Below are 21597 nucleotides of genomic sequence, written 5' to 3' on the forward strand. Positions count from 1 at the left end.
TAGGCATATTGAATGTGATGAGCTTGTAGAGAAGACCCTGATGCCACACCTTATCAAAAGCCTTCACAGCATCTAAAAAGACTGCAGCTGTGTGAAGGTTCCGGTTGAAGCCTTTGGAGATGAATTCGATCAGCCTGTGGATCTGCTGTACGGTGGTGTGGTTTTTTCTAAATCCAAACTGCTCATTTGGAATTATACCTAGTTTATCCGTTTCTGATTGAAGTCTTGTAAGGATTACTTTTTCTGCGATCTTTCCAAGGTTGGACAGAAGACTGATAGGTCTGTAGCTTTCAGGGAGCTGGGTGTTTTTTCCAATCTTTTTGATTGGTCTGACATCTGCTATCTTCCATGTTAAGGGAAAATACTTGAGTCTGAGGATGGCATTAATTATGTTGACTAGATGCATAATGGCTTTTCTGAGGAGAAGTTTGATTATTTTATTTGCAATTCCATCTGAACCTGGAGCTTTATTGTTGTTCAGGTGGGTTATGATATTTATAACTTCTATTGGAGAAGTGAGTGTGACAGGTTCTAGGTCATCCTTTGTAGTGTTATGGCCTGCCTGACTTGGCAGTGAATCTTATAGATGAGATTGATGTTCAAATTTTCATAAGAGGGATTGCGTTGAGTTTCCAAGCTGTCTGCCAGAGCCTCTGCCTTTCCTTGTCAGTATGGGCTATTCCCTTCTTGGTCTGAATTGGTGGTAAAAGTTATCTTTTAGTGTGGAAGGTTCTCGGGAACTTCCAAATGGAGTTGTCTTCTGGGTTTAATTTCGTTAGCTTGGATTCTCAGTCTTGGTTTCGATGTTTTTGGAGGGCTTCTCGGACTTGTCTGTTTAATTTATTCAAATTTGTTTTATCTTGCAGGGCTCTTGTGTTATGGTACCTCTTTCTGGCTTTGTTTTTCAGTCTGATTAAATCCATGATTTCCTTTCACCCTAGTGGTCGGGATCCGACCACTAGGGTGAAGGACTGTAGTTTGGGTAATTGACTTTATTGCTTTATTGATTTGACTGGTAAGGTTGTTTGCAGCAAATTCTATCTCCTCTTTAGTGTGAATAGCAGGGACTAGACCAATGTGATCAGGTAGGATTCTGGAGAGTTTGTCCCAAGATATGAAAGAGCGGGGAGGGGAGAATTGTTCTTGTGTACCGAGTTGAAGCAGATTAGGGTTGTGATCAGACGAAAGTTCATTTAACGTTTCCAGCTGGTATTGGTATCTGATGTCTTTGAGGATGACTATGTCAAGTACATCTGAGCTTCCAGCTGCGCTGTGATGGGTGGGCTCTGTGGGTCTGACTACAACAATAGAATGTTGTGTTGAGTAATGATTTAGAGTTCGACCTTTGTCATTGATTGTGGAGTGCCAGGCTGTATGTGTGGTGTTAAAGTCACCAGCCATAATGATAGAGTCTGTGAAGCCGAGAATGGCATCTAAGTCAGACACCAGTAATGGAATGCTGGGTGGATTATATACAGCATAGATTTTGATACTGCCAGCATTGTTGGTATGAACTTCAATGCCTGTTATCTCCAGGTTCTTGGTTTGTGAATTGGTCAGAACATTGTGGCTTAGGTAGTTTTTAATGTATATGGCTGTTCTTCCTCCACTGCTGGTGAATCTGTCTGTCTATTTTGTGCATAATATAGTTCCGTATCTTGGGGTTATTAGCTGGCCTGAGATGCGTTTCGTTTACTAGTGTTATGTCAGGATTGTGTCTGTGAGTGAACTCTTGCAGTTCTAGGATTTTGTTTTTCAGTTCCATGCAGTAATCATGAGAGAGTTGGGATGGAATTTTCTTTTATTCATTATTGAGGGCTGTCAGAATTGAGTGGGTACCTTGTAGGAATCTTTTTGTGGAGGATGTTGAAGGATTTGTAATGCTGAATTCTTGTAACATGGTAGCTAGTAAGGTAGTTAATACTGATGTTAGATTTGAGCTTATTTGATCATGGGATGGAGCAGCCTTTGTTCATGCTGCCTCTGCATAAGTTTTAGACATTTGTTTCCTTTCCTGAGTTGTCAAGCTGGAGATAATTTGGACTGGGGTGTGACCTGCACGGCTGTCCTGAGCATCGCTGAAATGTGTTGGTAGGGTAGTTTTTGCTGATCCTCAGTTCTTTGGGTGTGTAATGCATTCCTTGTAGTTAGCAAAGTTAGGTCCTCCACAGTTGGCACATTTAGCTGGTGTGGATCTTGGCTTGGTGCACATGATGGTCTGGTGGCCCTCACCACAATTAATAATGGCACTGAATTCATTCTATTATTAACTCAAATTATTTAGCATAATTTTTGGTGTGGTTTCAATGTATGTTATATTTTGTATTCATAAAAATAGTTTAATATTAAAATATTTTTAAAGTATAATGCAGCTTCTTATTACAGTTTATTATTATTATTATTATATTCATGAAATCATAACTGTGAATTGCATATATAGATGCACATGCATAACTTTTTTTTTTTTTTTTTTTTTTTTTTTTCCAGAATGTGCTTCAGGCAGGTTTGGAAAGAACTGTGTCTCTTCTTGCCACTGCAAAGATGGATCCAGTGCTTGTGATAAAATTAATGGTCACTGCTTGGGTGATTGTGAATCTGGATATATGGGAGAGGATTGCCAGATCTGTTAGTATAAAAATAGTTAATTAATTAATTAATAAAATAAAAGAAAAAGAAACAGAGAATTGACAATGCACTGGCAAGAAGGGTGATAGCTATGGTAAGAAAAGCAAAATCAGCGTATAGAAAATTATTTATGCAAGCTAAAGGTAATCCCAAAGAGTTATTTTTGTATACAGCAAGTAATAAGAATCACTACAGAAGAATAATTTTGACAAATGCCAATGTAACTGAAGCAGATGGAATAATTGAATTCCTAAGTGATCACTCTGAATGGGTATAGCATCCAGCTGGAGCTATTGTAGTAACAAGATAGGCAAAATCTGATGTGAAAATAGAGATAGATGAGATATTACAAAATTTTGATATGAATACAGCTATGGGATTAGATGGTATATAAACTCAAATATTACAAGAAGTTGCTAGAGAATAGGCAGTGACTTTAATCACATAGCTTATTATTATTATTAACACTAAACTCCGTGGAGTCAAAAGTCTCATAATGAGAAGAACACATTGTTACGACACACAAATCCCATCAAACCATACTATATAAATTCATTCAATGCATCCACATTCACCACAATGTCAGCTCAACCACTCTCCATGCAAAGAACGTTCTCCTTATACCCTGTTCACACCCACCTTATACATCTTCCAGGGATGTTCCCTTTTTTCCACCTTCTCCCATTCTATGAAAAATTTTCTCCACATTAATCCAATAACTTTACCAACTTAAAGGTGTCAGTCATACACCCTCTCTTTCTCCTATTAACAAGGCTTTGCAAACTACATTCCCTTAATCTGTCTTCATATCCCACATCCCAAGGACAAGTTACCACCTTAGTCAGTCTTCTCTGCCTTTCCAATATATCCTCATCACCATGCAACCTAGGGGACCACGTGTGTGCAAATAATACATACAAAGCTTGATCAAAACCTTCTACATTGGAACTACTGGTAGAACCTCTTTATTTATACATGTTAATGTCCTCTGCATCATTGCCATAAACTGATGTGTGACCTCTGACTTTCAGATCCCTGTTCACCACTACTCCAAGATCTCTAGTCTCCTGAACTGCCTCCAAAATTTCCCCCAAAACTGTATACTTTGCATCCCATTATTGCTTACAAAATTTCAGAACCTTACATTTTGCAACATTGAACTGACAGTTCCATACTGTTGCCCACCAATACAACTGTTCCAGTCATCCTATAAGGCCACAACATCTGCTTCATTCCTCATCACTCTCCCCCCGCGTCGCATCATCTGCAAACAGTTGTATATCACCAATTAACCTAGTTCAATATCATTAATATGCAATTAAATAACTATTATATTTACGGCTATTTTGCCTGCTTCTGTTTAGGAGTGCCCCTGTTTTAATGTCATTGGCTTTTTTACTAATGGATTCTTAGGGCATTGTAGATGTATATTTACCAATAAATATATGTAGCATAAAGGAAGTGAAATTTACACATACCTTTTTCTGGGTGTTGTGGCTTTTCTTCTTTCTGTGATGTCCAAACTACTGTGTGTGTGTGGGGGGGGGGGTAGGCAATGTGGGAGAATTAAATAGAAATGGAAAAAACCCGGGTTTTTTGAATAATATATATATACATATATATTATATTATTAGGGATGGGCAGAGCGTTTTCTTATATTTATATAGGGTGGGAAAGGGTGAAGGGGGTTAAAAACAGCAACTGATTTTTAGAAGGGGGGGGTTGACAGGGTGCGGTCCGTTTCAACTATGCTTGGTCGTCGTCTGAACACATGGAGGAAGTGGATGCTATGTCAGGTTGGGTAGGTGCTTCTGCTTTTGAAGTGTTTGTGTTACCGAAGACTGCTCACAGAAGACCACACCCTACACTCTTATACTGAACTAACTCCAAATGACATTATTAACTTAATAAAACTAATAATCTCGGCAAACTTCTTCAAGTTCAACAACAGCATGTACATTCAAATCTTCGGACTCCCCATGGGCCAAAACATCAGCGGACAACTAGCGGAATTATTCCTAGCACACACAGAATCACTCCTACTCACACACCCCCTCCCCCGGCATCACCTTTTATGGCAGATATGTGGACAATATTCTGTGCATTGGAAATCCTACACACACACCACCTTAAAAGCATCCCTAAACAGTTACAGCAAGTCTAAAATTCAAGAACAAATCCATCAATTTCTTAAACTTGACTTTAATCAGAACATACAACAAAATAGCCACGAAAGTATACCACAAACCCTCACATATCGGAAACTACCTCCATTTCCACTCATACCATCCATGTTCCGTTAAAAAATCGGTCATCTTATCACAATTCATAAATGCTTACAAATTTTGAAACCAATCAGAGCAATCTAAATGCAGAAATAAAAAAACTAACACCGATCTTCAAAAATCGCAACTATCCTACACAACTAATAAATTATGCAAACAGGACGGCCAAAAACCGCTAAAACAACCGAAGTACCAAAACAAACTTCCCAACACAAAAAATTATCAAACTACCCAACACAAAAAATTATCAAACTACCAAAACACATACAAAGCCTATAAATACATCTTCAAACAGACTGACTACAAACTGGTATTCACCACAAACCAAAAATTGGCAAATCTCCTAACACCCACTAAATCTCACACACACAAAAAGAAATGTTTGAACACCACAACATAGTCTATAAATTTCCCCCAAAAAGACTGTGATATTACCTACACGGGTTCTCCACCATCAGGTCTTTATGGGCAAGACTACAAGAACACTTCTGCGACTGTAACATCCCTATTCCAGAACATTTAAACACTAAAAAACGCAACATCAAAAAGAAAAATCGAATACAAAGCACAGGAAAAACGGAAATAGCTGTTCACGCCCTTGAACAAAAACATACCCCATTGATTGACAAGGCCATCATAGTAGACAGACAAGACAATGAAACAATGCTTTGAATATAGGAAACAATAGCCATAAAATGTGACACGAACTCTATCAACATCCACAATTCCTACATAATCTCCAAGGTTTGGAAGCTTCACAACATAAAATTGAGGTCACAACCCCGACCAATAGGTGGTAACACAAATATTTTAAAAGCAGAAGCACCTACCCGACCTGACATAGCATCCACTTCCTCCATGTGTTCAGATGACGACCAAGCATAGTCGAAACGGACTGCACCCCGTCAACCCCTCCCCCTCTAAAAATCAGTTGCTGTTTTCAACCTCTTCCCCCTTTCCCACCCTATATAAATATAAAAAAACGCTCCACCCATCCCTAATAATATAATATATATGTATATATATATTATTCAAAAAATCCGGGTTTTTTCCATTTCTATTTAATTCTCCTACATTGCCTAACCCCCCCCCCCCCACACACACACATGCAGTAGTTTGGACATCGCAGAAAGAAGAAAAGCCACAACACCCAGAAAAAGGTATGTGTAAATTTCTCTTCCTTTATGCTACATATATTTATTGGTAAATATACATCTACAATGCCCTAAGAATCCGTTAGTAAAAAAAAAAGCCAATGACATTAAAACAGGGGCACTCCTAAACAGAAACAGGCAAAATATAATAGTTTGTTAAGAGGAGTAACATAGGAGTTTTCCCAGAAATAATATCCACAATTAAATAACAATGGTCTCAAAACAGATCCCCTGTGGCACACCACTAGTGACTTTCTTCTTCTCAAATACTACATCCCCATACCCAACTGGCTGATACCTATTTGAGGGCCATTTGCCTATCCAACTCACTAATCATCCATCCAGTCTCATCTGTTTCAGTTTAGTTCCCAACTTGTGGTGTGGCAATCTGTCACAAGTCTTTGCAAAATCTAAGTATACTGCTGTATATACATTTCCCTGGTTCAACACATTTGTCACTTTGTTATAGTACATGAGCTGATCCCTCTTTAAGAAATTCATGCTGACTAGTACAAAAAATAACACTGTTTTCAACCCACTTTTGTATCCTAGCTCTCACCAATCTCTCGCATGCCTTAACTATAATTCCAGATATGTGGATTGCTTTATAATTTGATGCCTTTGCTTTATTGCAGCCTTTGTGAAGTGGAAAAAGTTTACTCTCCTTCCTCTCCTTTGGGATTTGTGGGGTTACAAGACTCTTGTTAAACAGGTAGGCCAAGGCTGAAGTTAACTGCCTGGAACATTTCCTTAAGACACCTGGTGATATATCATCAGGTCTTACTGCTTTATTCACATTGAGCTTATTTAACTCCTTGTATAGCTCTAACTCACTCACCATTTAAGTCTTCATTCATATCATCCTCAACAGTTGAGCTTCTGATTTCACACTGAAGAGAAACACTTTGATGATCTGTTCATTCAATACCTTGACTATATCCTCTTCAGCAGCTACTAATTTCCCACTTTCATCCATTAACATCATCTTGCCATAATCATTCTTCTTTTTACTTGCCATATATAAAAATCAGGCCAACGAAAAATCTCCTGAGGGTTTTCCTTCGGACTGATTTGCTAATTTCTGCTTGTACTGCACTTACCAGGGGTGTCAACTGATCGACACTTCTGGCCTGCTACTTATACTCCTTGTGCAACTGATTATTACCATTATTCATTTTGTGCTGCCTTCATAGAGCCTTCTTCTTTAGATTTAATGCTTAATCTCCTTATTCATCCAACAGACATTTGACATCTCCCTTATTCAGTCTTTTGACCTGTGAAATACATTCATACATTGATGCTGTTAAGTATTTCTTTGTCAGTTCCAAGCAGAATTTATTTCTTTTCCATTCCACTCCACTCCTCATTCCATGCTATTGCTTCAAGCTGTTTCCTAAGCTTGTCATAATCACTGAACTTGTAATTCCAGATATATCCTTTCCTCACAGAAATCTTCATATGGTTAGCTACAGTGCATGCAGTTATCTCATGATGGCTATCATTAAATGGAGGGAAATGTGAAACCTCACTCGCAATCACATTGTGTGATGAAATGATCAGATCTGAAATTTGATCATCATATGCCCTCCTTTATATACTGCCTAAGATAGTTCTCCCTCTGTCTCTCTCTCTCTCTCTCTCAAGAAATTCATTTTCCTTATTCCTAAATGCTATCTCTTTATTCCATTCTATACTGCCATAATTAAAATCATGTATAATAATAATCACACTTTTCTTGTTCACTAGCTGAAGTTGCTTATACGTCATTTCTTCATCACCTCCTTCCACATTCCATGGCCTATAGCAACATCTAACTAAATATCTCTTCCTATCAATCTCCACTTCACACCACACTGCCTCAAACCATTGCTACTATTTTCTTCATTCATGTCTACCTTAATTAGACATAATTTCTTATTTAGACATAATATCATCAGCTACAGTCTCCCCTTCTCTCTTTCTTGTCCCCTCTATTCTTGTGAAAAACACCGTATCCTTCCATTTCTATTCCTGTCAAGATATCATCTTCATTCAATCATTTTTCACTTATTCCAACAATTTTTGAGGAAAGAACTCAGTCAGTGAAACAATTAATTTCATCTCCCTTATTTCTAATACTCCTGGCATTTGTAAATAAACACAGCAGTTCATATTTAGATCTATATCCAGTCCTATCAAAGTCATCTGCCCTTCTTGCCCAATCATCTTTATCACCGCTTACCCCATATATCTGCTCGGTCTCAAATACCCCTTGCCCTCACATACTGATCCATTCCATATCTCTGGTTGTCATCCCCTACACACATTCACTACTACTTCTAACATCCACTCTTCCTGTGCCATGTCCTCCTGTCCACCCAGACTCTTTGTTTCCTTGCGCCTCTTGCATTCCCGTTATCTCTTCATTTCTCACACTATTACTATTTCCATTGCAGAATACTTCAGTTTCTTTCATTCCACTCTCCTGATCTTTTACATCATTTCTTACTTGCATCATACACACACACACACACTATCCAACACTTCCTTCCAGCAGCAGTTTCTGCAGTTCACTCTCTCCAAAACCATTCAAGTGCAATCCATCATTTATGTTAATTCCATTCTTCACCCAGTTTAAGTTTAATTTAAGTCTGAGATCTGATTTGATCCAAGGGTGTGGAAAAGGGGGAAAATAGTTCCATTGTATAAAGAAGGCTCCAAGAGTGATGAAGCAAATTATCCTGTAATCATCATCTCAAGATTGGTGGTTAAGGCATTGGAAAAGTTGGTTAAAGTAAAAATCCAGGAATGGGTAGATAAGAATGTGATATTATATCAGTGGGACAACATTGTTTAGTGAAAGGCAGGTCATGACACAGTAACTTGCTTCCTTTTTTTATAATAAGGTGACAACTGAGTTGGATAAAGATCATGGCTAGACAGTGATACTGCTGGAGACTTTGCAAAGGCTTTTGACAGAATAACATCTGGAAATTTGATCCCTAAATTGCAGTTTACAGGGATGGATATGAAGTTGATGTAGATAAGAGGGGTCAGATATCACACAGTAGTTTATTCAGGAATAGAGTCCAGTAGGAGGCCTATGACTAGCTGCATATTGCAAGGATTTAACCATTTAATTTAATTTAATTTGTATATTAATGATATAGGAAATGATCTGAGGAAATATTCAATTATTTACTGATGATTCAAAATTGTGTAGAACAGTTGTCAATAATTATGTTGCAGTTTGCAGGATGATTTACACAGATTGACAGTAAAGGGGAATGGATGACAGTTTAATGTGGTGAAGAGTATGCATCTTATATTATGCAAATTATGGAAACAACTACTGTGTTAGAGTAAAACTTTAGTTTAATATAAACCAAAATAGACACTCGACGTTTCAACCTTCACATTAAGGCATTGTCTGGAGCATACACAATCTACATAAGCATACTAAAGTTACTGATCAAAACCATTACAACTATTGGCCTGACCTCTGGTGGAAAAAAAAAACTTTACTACATCAAAGCTACAGTCCTATTATTATCCATTAGGTTATAAAATTAAGCTGGAGAGCAACATGTTTACAAAAAGGAAAAAATTGATAAATAAAAAATAAAAAATTATTACTTATATAAGTATGCATATAAATTGTAGCCAAACTGGTATGGATAGTGGCCAATATTATTATTATTATTATTCGTGACATCTCCAAGGAGTCCGAAGACTCATCGCGAGATGACACCTACTGTACAACTCTCCATCTCCACTACTATACAGAACCTCTAACTACCAATCGCCTACATCAATGCCATCTACTGCCCACAACCACCACCACCACCACCACCACCATAGCTAGTATCTTTTGTCTGTAAATTGTGTGTATGTTCTGAAGGGCCGATTTGTCTGTATGTGGGATGAAAAACCCAAGTTTCTGGGAGAAAAAACCCTGCTACCTCTGTATGAGATTGGCTAACTCACCTTCAATTGAAAAAGTCCATATAAGGATTCTTCCCAATAAAAGCTGAAAAATTGCTTAAAGTCCTAAAGTCAGGTTATGCTAGAAACTAAGTGGGCTGAATATGTTCCATCCAAATTCTTGGGATTTTTTAGCCCCCATTATTATTAAGATTGGGGTGGTTAATCAAAATTTCACATGCTTCTTTAAATTTTTGTTCATTCCAGGTTTTTGTATGATATAATGAGCAAGTATTTTTCCAATCAATTTGGTGTAGGGTGTTAAGAGCATGATCTGAGAGGCCTGCTTCACCAAAATTGTTAAATATCATGTGTCATTTTGTGCTCTTTTTATGGATAGGGATTGTACATCCAGTTTCCCCAATATAAGGTAAGTTACAGGTGCAATAGATGCAATAAACTCTAGGATGTGCCAATGGGGGGAGAGGATCCTTAGAGGAGTTGAATATGTTTCTTTAATTTTAAAGGTGGTTCAAAAGTGTAATTAAGATTGTAATGGTGTAAGATTCTATTAATTTTCTCTGATAATTCTTTAATGTATGGGATAGCAATGGTTTTACTGTAATGTATATTATTTTGTGATGAAGTTTTATGAAGAATTTTATTAATAGTATTTTTGCTATAGCCATTATTTATAAATATATTGCTAGTAATTTTTAATTCTTGTTTAAGAGCTTCTTCATTAGAGCAGATTGTTATAGCTCTGTTTTTTGAGGGTGTTAACGACTCCAAATTTTTGCAAAGGGTGGTGATATAAGTTAGCATGTATATATTGACCGGTATGTGTAGGCTTGCAGTAAACAGTGAAGGATAGACAGCCTGAGGGAAGACGTGTAGCTAGTGTATCCAGGAAAGGAAGAGAGTTCTGATTTTCAATTTCAGTAGTAAATTGTATGTGCTCATGTTGTTTGTTCAGGTGGCTAAGAAATGTGTTTAAAGTTTGGTGAGCGTGTGGCCAGATAACGAAAACATCGTCAACATATCTAAGCCAAACTGTAGGTTTTAGAGTAAAGGAATCAAGAGCACGTTGCCCAAATGCTTCCATATAAAAGTTAGCAATTAGGGGAATAGAGGCCATACCTTCTTTTTGTAGGTAAAATTTATTTTGCTACACGAAGTAACTGGAATGTAGTACGTGGACAAATAGAGCTATAATGTCGGGTGGAAATTTGTTCTGTAGGAGAGGAATTGTATCATTGATTGAGACATTTGTGTAAAGGGCAGAAATATCAAAACTGACTAATAAATCATCTTTGCTGAGTGTTATGTTTTTATTTTGTTTATAAAGTGTTGTGTGTTTTTTATATAGGCGGGGAGAATGACCTACCAACTCCTTGGGTGTTGACGCTAATTTCTTGGCTAGGTGAATATCACCTTAAATAACTGTCAACTTGCACTACTTGATAAAGGCCTAAACTTTGCAGTAGCACCTAGAACTGTTAATAAACTGGATGCTATATACCACATAGAAAGAGGCATTAAATCTCTTCCAAATAATATAGCTGATAAAATTTGTTTAGAAACCAGCAATGTTTTGAACAAAAATAAAACCATATTTAGCAATCTTACAAAAACAGAACTAGCAGCAATCAAGTCATTAAAAGCTAATCAAGATATAATTATAACAAAATCGGGCAAAGGTAATGCAACAGTCATCCTTGACAGATCAACTTACATTCAGATGAACAAACTAGTCTCTGATAAAAGTTTGTCGATTGGTGGAGCATCTGCTACTATTGGCAGATGCTCCACCAATCGACAAGCATCTGCTACTAAAAAGTTAAGCAAGTTTGAGCGCGGTTAGTAGTTGGAAGGAGATCAGCCATTCAATGCTGTTGGCACACTCTCCCTCGATGAGTCTTTGAACTCCCTGGAGGTGTCACATAATAATAATAATAATAATAATGGCATCACCTATCAGCTTGTGAACTATAATGTGATGAACAGGATAAAGAAAAAACTGTGAAATTACTCAAGTCTGTGACTTCTTGACTGTCAAACAGTGTTAAAAAAAACTTATACTCCATTACGCCTGTTCTCCCAGATTATATGGTGTTCCCAAGGTACACAAACAAACATAACGTTCTGGCCAATAGGCCAGTGAATAGACAGTCCTAATTATCACCTAGCTAAGAAATTAGCTAGGTGATAATTAGGGCTGTCTATTCACTGTCCATACCTTCTTTTTGTAAGTAAAATTTATTTTGTCACACGGAGTAACCGGAACATAGTACCTGAACAAACAGAGCCATATTGTTGGGCAGAAATTTGTTCTGTAAGAGAGAATTTTGTCATTGATTGAGACATTTGTGAAAAGGGCAGAAACGTCAAAACTGACTAATCATCTTTGCCGAGTGTTATAGGAGGAGGAATGACCTTATTGATATGTTTTTGTTATCTGGCCACATGCTTGCCAAACTTTAAACACATTTCTTAGCCACCTGAACAAACAACATGAGCACATACAATTTACTATTGAAATTGAAAATCAGAACTCACTTCATTTCCTGGATACATTAGTCACACGTCTTCCCTCAAGCTGTCTATTTTTCATTGTTTACTGCAAACCTACACATACTGGCCAATATATATACATGCTGACTTATATCACCACCCTTCATAAAAATTTGGAATCATTAACACCCTCAAAAACAGAGCTATAAAAATTTGCTCTAATGAAGAAGTTCTTAAACAAGAATTACAAATTATTAGCAATATATTTATAAATAATGGCTATAGCAACAATACTATTAATAAAATTCTTCATAAAACTTCATCACAAAAGAATATAGATTACAGTAAAACCATTGCTATCCTTTACATTAAAGGGTTATCAGAGAAAATTAATAGAATCCTACATTTTACAATCTTAATGCCACTTTTAAAGGGCTGTCTATTGTTTTTTTTTTAAATTAAAATACGTATTAAACTCCTCTAAGGATCCTCTCGCCCACGATTGGCAATCCTGGAGTTTATTTATCTATTGCACCTATAACTTACCTTATTATTATTATTCGTGGCAACTCCAAAGAGTCCATAGACTCATCATGGGAGGACACCCACTGCACAACTCTCTGTCTTCACCACTATACCGAGCCTCCACCACCAATCACCCACATCAATGTCATCCGCTGCCCACCACTGCCACAACTAGAATTTTTTTTGGTAAATTGCGTGTGTTCTGAAGGGCCGATTTTTCTGTATGTGGGATGAAAAACCCGAGTTTTTAGGAGAAAAAACCCTGCTACTTCCATATGACATTGGCTAACTCCCATTCAATTGAAAAAGTCCATATGAAGATTCCTCCCATCACGACAAGAATTGAACTTAAGCCTTTTCCAATCGAAGGGCACAACGTACTGTCGTTCTTCCAATTGCACTATGGAGGTGCTTATATTGGGGGAAACTGGACGTACAATCCCTATCCGTAAAAAAAAAAAAAAAAAAAAGCACAAACGACAAATTAAATTTAACAATTTTGGTGAAGCAGGCCTCTCAGATCATGCTCTTAACACTCTACACCAAATTGATTGGAAAAGTACTTGCTCATTTCATTATACAAAAACATGGTATGAATGAAAATTTAGAGAAGCTTGTGAAATTTTGGTTAACCACCCCAATCTTAACAATAATGGTGGAATAAAAAATCCCAAGAATTTGGATGGCACACATTCAGCCCACTTAGTTTCCAGCATATCCCTTCTCCTGCCAAAAGGCTGTGGGTTCAAATCCAGCCGTGGGAATGAATGTTTGTGATTATCTGTGAAAATACTAGTGGTGATGGTTAGCAGTAGATGGCGTTGGCGTAGACGATGAAGATAGTTGTGGTTGGTGGAGATGTAGAGTAGTTGACCTCCCTCGATGAGCCTTTGGACTCCCCAGAGGTGTTACATAATAATAATAATAGTAATTTATATGCATACTTATATAAGGGATAAATTTTTATTTATTATTTATTAATTTTTCCCTTTTTGTAAACATTTGCTCTCCAGCTTAATTTTGTAACCTAATGGATAATAATAATAGGACTGTAGCTTTGATGTAAAGTTTTTTTTTTTCCACCAGAGGTCAGGCCAATAGTTGAAACAGTTGGTCAGTAACTTTAGCATGCTATGTCATTGTATTGTAGCTTGTTTCTCTGTATATATGTGTATACTCCAGATGATTACCTTAATGTGAAGGTCAAAACGATTAATGTCTATTTTGGTTTATATTAAACTAAAGTTTTACTCTAACATGGTAGTTGTTTCCATAATTTGCATAATGTATTCTGATCACCATGTAAGCATGAAGGAGATTATGCATCTTAGGGTGAAAAGATTACCAAATGTGTATCACATTATTATTATTATTATGGGCAACTCCATGGAGTCCTTAGACTCATCGAGAGAGGACTTAATATTATGTCAAGAAATATTCAACATTTGCTTTGAACTCATTCACAGTCATGGCACCCACAACAGACTCTGGCAACATATTTCACTCATCCACCACTCTCAAAGCAAAAAACCTAGTTCTAACAACCTTTCCAACCACATTCTTACTCAGCTTCCATGGATGGCCCCTAGATCTCCCACCACCATACCTGTTCTGAAAAATTTCCACTGAATTAATCTTGTAAAAACCCCTCAGTAATATGTATGCCTCAATCATATCAGCCCTTTTCTGCCCATCAACCAGTTTTTGTAACCCCCAAATCTTCAACCTGTTCTCATTAGGTTCATTCCATAGACCTGCTGCCACCTTGGTCACTCCTCTCTGGATCCTCTCCACTTCCTCCCCATCAGCTGAAACCCTGGCACACAGATCTTCGTGCAGTAGTCAAGATGGGGTCTTATCAAGGCTCGATAAAGAGGAAAAATAACCTGCTTGTCTCTGCTTGTGAAAGTATTCTTCAGTAACCAAGTGATCTGATGAGATGTTTTAGCCACTTTCGCTATGTGTCTCCCACTAACACTCTCAAGTCTCTGGCTTCGTCAATTTCCTGCAGTACAGTTCCACTAATGTGGTTTACCACTGATAATCTTTACACCTCACAATGCATAAGCTTTACACTTCACCACATTAAACTGATATCCATTCTCCTTTTCCCAGTTTGCCAATCTATCCAAGTTGTTCCGCAAAATTTTGACATCATGTCACTTTAGCTATTGCTCTACTCAACTTTGCATCATCGGCAAATAACTGAACAGTTTCTCTCAGATCCATTCCTATATCGTTAATGAACAATTTAAACAGTAGCAGTCCAAGAACAGAATCTTTGCGACATGCCACTAGTCACAGGCCTTCTTTTGGACTCTACTCCTGAATAAACTACTCTCTAAATTTCTCCATCAACCACCCTCCTATCCATCTCACCAACCCTATATCCATCCCCATATGCTGCAGTTTACTGATTAGAATTCCATGTGGTATCCTTCCCAAAGCCTTTGCAAAGTCCAGAGATATCACTGTAAACCCATTCCCTTTATTCAACTCAGCTGTCACTCTATTATAAAACGTGAGCAAGTTGCTGAGGCATGATCTACCATCCAATCCCACAGCTGTATTCACATTAAGGTTCTGTAATATGCTATTCACCTCCATTTCATTTACCTCAGTTTCTGTATAAGCCATTGGCTCTCTCATTTCTGCAATATCACCACCCGTATGATATGCTCTTGCAGCGTTCACTTAGTAATTCTATTATTTTGACTGATTCAGTTACCTCCCTACCATCGGAATTCCTTAAAATCATTCTGCCATATGCATTCTTTCTTTTACTAGCAACATATCAAAAAACTGTTCGAGATTCTCTTTCGCCTGCATTGCTAAATTCCTTTTATAATCTGCTTTTGACTTTCTTACCACACTAGTTATCCTTCTGGCCTGTACCTTGTACTGTTCTTGTGCCTGCCTTTCTCCTTAAATTCCCTCCACAATTGTTTCTTTTTTTGCAGCTCCAACTTGGTGTTATTCATCCATTTAACTTCCGCTTGATTTACTCTCTTGACTCTAGGTATGCAGCCTGCCATTTCCTCCCTCAAACACTCCTCCCACTTCCCATGCACTATCAACGTCCAGGCCTTGCAGTTTTACATGCCATGGCTCCAATCCAAGCAATCTCCTAAGCATGTCATACTTACCAGCCCTGTAATTCCACATATGCCCCATCTTAACTGAAAATTCCACACATTTAGCCACCTTCTCCCAGGTCAAGACCATATGATCACTCTCATCAATTGGTGGCAGCATGGTCATATTCATTATAGAGAAATTCTCAGATTCAATTTCTAGATCGAGCACTCTTGAACCCGTAGTATATTCCATTACAGCAGGCTGTCTCAGGTAATTATCCCTTAGCAACTGCATGCAGTTCATTTTCTTCCTCCCATGTGCCCTCTCCTTCTTTCAATCTATGTTATCATAGTTGAAATCACCCATAATAATTACCTGTCCTCTACTTATTGAGCCTATCTGCTGATGCACACTATCTCCATCATTTTTCTTATCCTCTGGTCTATAGCAGCATCCAGCTGTATATTTTTTCTGCTAGCCTTAATCTCACACCAGATAGCCTCAAATGTTCTATTTCACTGTCTTGCAGTTGAACTGTTACTCCTCTTTGGTTGCAGTTTATCGGCTATCATCAATAACACTCCTCTACCCTATTCTTTTCTCTCTATCCTCCCTGAACACACCATACCCTTCACATTCTATCCCACTAACTATATCATCTAACCTCCATAGCTCAGTTGGTATAGACAAAACCCTTTGGTCTGAAAGTCCTGAGTTTGAATCCCTTCAGTGATGTGAGGAACCTTTACTAAGTCTCTTTCGACAAAAGGTGAGTTAGCCAGTCTCATATGGAGGTAGGGGGATTTTTTTCACCTGGAAACTCAGGTTTTTGTCTCAGAACAGGCAAACTGGTCCCATGAACACAACTGAATCTACAGACATAGGACTCATCAGGAGGCATAGGGCTAACCACCTTATCCTCAAGTTGCGGTTGCAAAGTCCAAGAATACCTGGAAAAGTCGTGGGTGCTTAAGAAGCATGATAGGAACTATATCATCTTCCGTTAGCCATGTTTCACTAGTACCAATAATCTTTATCCAAAATGAGCTAACCAATGCCAAAAATTCCTCCTGCTTGTTTCTAATGCTCCTGGCATTCGTGTACATAAAGTGCAAAAGCCCCCACCATTCTGATCTTTATACTAACTATCCTATTCTGGTTTGTTACCAGTGGTACTAACTTAGGCATATTATACACATTCTTACACTCATCTGCCTCACTGATGTCTGCATATACACTCAACAGCTTACTCCCACCTGCCCAAAAGCTCTGGTTTTCCTGATTTTGCACATCTATTTTCATTTCATTCAACACCTTTTCCAGTCTCTGGACACCAAATCCATTCAGATGCAAACCATCCTCCTTGTATAAGTCCTTTCACCCGTCAAACTCCCTCTACACATCCACAAACTCCACACCACTCCCCCTGCATAACATATGCATCGAATCACTCACTATTTTAGCTCTCCTTCTCAGCTCTATTCTGTCATACCATGGCAACAGACTCGCTATCTTAACTCTCTCACTCTTTTCTTTTGCTACTTGCAGTAATTCTTTCATGTCCTCTCTCATGCCATACTTTCCTCCTTTTAAATCAGTTCGTTCCAGTCACTACGATCATTTCTTTCACTCTACCCTTTTGTGCTCTAATAGCCTCAATAACATCATTAATTTTTGTACCAAGAAAGTGTGATTTTGTCAAACTCTCATTGATAACACCTTTTATAACACTCGCTCCTTGATTTTTCTTTCTCTCTTGGTCAAGCCCTCATTTTTCTTATCTCACACTTCTTTCTTTCTGTTATAAGCTGATCCACCCATCAGACAGTTTTGCAATCACTCCAGCTCCTGCTTTGTCTTATGTATCACTTTGGTCAACTGAGCTATCCTCCTCATTGCAGTCAACTCTTCATTCTTTACATCAGTCAACTATTCTTTTGTTCAACACTTTTACCCTCACTTTCAATAATGTCACATTTAATCTCACTCTCAATACTATCTGGTATTACATCACAATTCTCAATTGTATTCTGAGTTCCATCCACTACTTCAATCTCATGACCTGAGATACACTTTTGATCCTAACTCTCATGGCATTTTCGGCACACTTTCCCACCACTATTGTTTTCAAACCAAATTCCAGCTACCTTCATTAATGCATGCATTTTGCAGACATTGCACCGCATGAAGTACCTTTGATTAAATTGAAGGAGCTGTACTTCAGAAAATCGATGAAGCCAAGAATTTGGGGGTGTTGGTGGACAGGGAGTCAAAGTTCAGAGAGCATATTGCAAAAGTGGCTGAAACAGCTCATAGGACTTGGTTATTGAAAAACACCCCTGATAAGCAAGATAAGTGGATTGTTATACATCTTAATAAGACCTTTATAAGATCTCTGGTTCCCTGAGCACAGATCTGGGTTATCTAGGTTTCTTGGGGATGAGGAAGAAGAAATGGAGATGATCCAGATGTGAGTGACAAAGGTGGTGGTATCTATGAAAGGCTCCTTATAGGAATAGGTTGAAGATTTGTGTGTTGCAGAGATTGGTTAATAGGCAAAAAAGATGATGGAGATATGCAAGTTGCTGAAAGGTTTTTATAGGATTGATATACAGGAAATTTATCATCAGGTCTGGTGGCAAAGGGGGGGGGTTGTTGGAGAAATAGGGACCATCCTTGGAAATTTAGAATACATGTGGTTTTGCTGGGAGAGTGTTGAATGACTGGAATTGGGCTGTCAGAATCTCTTGTAGGTACTGTGTTGATGAATGAGTTCAAAGGGAAGTATGACAGATATTGAGCAACTGTCAGTTAGTGCTTGGGAATTATGTTTAGGACATCCATTGATGAGTCTGTGGACTTACAGATTTCTGTGTAATAAATTCTTGACCTTCATGGAGACACAAAACTTATTGTGGGGGATTTGCCTTAGACAATGCAAAGTCTATCATAAAAATAAATTTGTTTACTGTCTCCGCTATTACCATCTTCTCAGGCAATTCATTCCGGGCTTCTACTATCCTCCATGCAAAAACTATTTCTTACCTTCTTTTAATAACTCACCCATAAAAGGTTATTAGTAAACTTATAGTACATTTGTCTTGTGAGTGGGCTAAGGATTTTTTTTATTTTTATCAATTTTATATATTTTTTGTAATTTTTTATTTCTTTTTACATAGTCTGGAAACCCTGCTCTAGAGACTAAGCATAGAACTTTTTCAAGCCACTTCAGGTCTCCAATAATCAGGGAAGTGGTCTCATGCCAGCAATGAAATTCGTCTCCCACTTAAAGACAAACACAAACATCCATACCCATGGCATGTTCATTGGAGAGTAGGTAGCGGTTCCATTCAATTCAAAGTTCTCTGGGATATTTTCACAACCTTTCTAATATGTTCTCTAAACTTCAAATTTCTATCTAAAATTTCTTTTCTATTTTTATCAATTTTATATATTTTTTGTTTTTATTTATTTTTACACAGTATGGAAACCCTATAATTTTTTATTTATTTTTACATATTATGGAAACCCTGCTCAAGAGACCAAATATAGAACTTTTTCAATCCCCTTAGGCTTCTAATAAGCAGGGCAGTGGTCTCATACTAGCGAGTCATTAACACCCTTAAAAACAGAGCTATAACAATTTGCTCTAATCAACAAGCTCTTAAACAAGAATTAAAAATTATTAGCAACACATTTAAAAATAATGGATATAACAAAAATACTATTAATAAAGTTCTTCATAAAACTTCATCAAAAAAGAATATAGATTACAGTAAAGGGTTATCAGCCTATAAAATTAAAAAACATATTCAACTCCTCTAAGGATTCTCTCCTCCCACTGGCACATCCTGGAGTTCATTGCATCCACTGCACCTATAACTTACCTTATATCGATGAAACTGGACGTACAATCCCAATATGTAAAAAAGAACACAAAAGACACATTAAATATAACAATTTTGGTGAAGCAGGCCTCTCAGATCATGCTCTCAACACCCTATACCAAATTGATTGGAAAAGTACCTGCGCTTTACATCATTCATACAAAAACCTAGTATGAAAGAAAATTTAAAGAAGCCTGTGAAATTCTGATTAACCACCCTAACTCAGCAATAATGGTGGCATAAAAATTCCAAGAATTTGGATGGCACATATTCAGCCCACTTAGTATCTAGCAGACTTTAGGAAACTATTCCATACTAATTGGTTGAAATTTATATGTATAATCACTTTTTTTTAAAAATATATATATATACAGGGTGTTCGGGATAAATTTGACATATTTATAATTAATTATATTTTTCCGTAAGTTACATGTATTAACACACACTTCTCTTCATTTAAAAGTTTGGACCCTTCTTCATTCATATACAAGATGTCAGAAAGGATGGATAGCTGGAACCCACCTGAATCATGGAAGAGAATAACTTGTATCATGATGATTCGTGCCCGCCATCAAAATAAGGATATTACGACTGCTGCCCAATGCTCCCTGAATACAGTAAAAACAATCAGGCATGAACTAGAGACTTGCAATGGTGACTACGAGGATGTAGCAAGAAGAAAGATCCCTAGCAGACGATCTGATGATTGCGTTCGTACAGCAGAATTCCTCGCAAATCTGCAGGAACAGGTGTTGAAGAACCCTGGCATTGGAATTCGGGCTTTGTTCGTGGAGTTGCTAACTGTAGTCAAGCCCTGGATAACAAGGGTAGCCAATGGTAGGCCGTATGTATGGCAGCAGGATTCGGCCCCTTGCCACACCTCTGGGAAAAGTCAAAAATGGTTGTCTGAAAATTTCTACGACTTCACCAGTCCAAATGTTTGGCCTCCAAACTCCCCAGACCTTAACCCCATGGATTATTTTGTATGGGGCGCAGTTGAAAAAGACACCAATCGCACTTCCAGTAATACAAAAGCCCAGTTAATGGATAAAATTAAAACAGTTTTTGCGGCCCTTCCCAGGGAGACTGTAGCATCAGCTTGTTCGAGGTTCCGAAGCAGAATTGAAGCTGTGATCGATGCTAATGGTGGTTATTTTGAGTAAATCTTGTTGATAGTATTGTAATTAACTCTGCCTGTAATGTTTCTTTGTCAATTCATTAAATTTAATAGATACAAAGAAGATTTTCTTTTTCCTTACGAAACTGTCAAATTTATCCCGAACACCCTGTATATAAACTTGCTGCTCTCCAGCCACACTCTTAGTTTTGTAACCTAATAGATAATAATAATAAGACTCTAGCTTCGATGTTATTATTATTATTATTATCCAGGCCTCCATGGAGTCAAAAGACTCAACGTGGGGACGCCCCCACCCTAAGAAACACAAAGTCTATCATACCACTCCTTAAAATCATTGACCATTCTCGGTCTTACCACTCCATCAGGCAATGCATTCCATGGTTCAACCACCCTCTATGCAAAGAAACCACTCCTAACCCTCTTGCTTACAGTTTCCTTTCGTAACTTCCAGGGATGGCCTCTTGTCATTACTCCTTCCTGCTGTT

At 37.7% G+C, this 21597-nt stretch overlaps 1 protein-coding gene across 1 annotated transcript in view; it reads left to right on the plus strand.

Annotated features, from left to right (window-relative positions):
• Positions 1–21597, plus strand: part of LOC150108517 (receptor-type tyrosine-protein phosphatase mu-like) — a 1155664-nt gene that overhangs the window by 294964 nt on the left and 839103 nt on the right. Inside the window, exon 10 of the mRNA XM_090415942.1 lies at positions 2488–2625. Coding sequence (XP_090272068.1) covers positions 2488–2625 — 138 coding nt within the window. The remainder of the gene's footprint in view (positions 1–2487; positions 2626–21597) is intronic.

Source organism: Typopeltis vanoorti, chromosome 3, assembly GCF_054136105.1.
Source record: "Typopeltis vanoorti isolate ZY-2024b chromosome 3, IOZ_Tvanoo_1.0, whole genome shotgun sequence".
NCBI classification, from domain to species: Eukaryota; Metazoa; Arthropoda; class Arachnida; order Uropygi; family Thelyphonidae; genus Typopeltis; species Typopeltis vanoorti.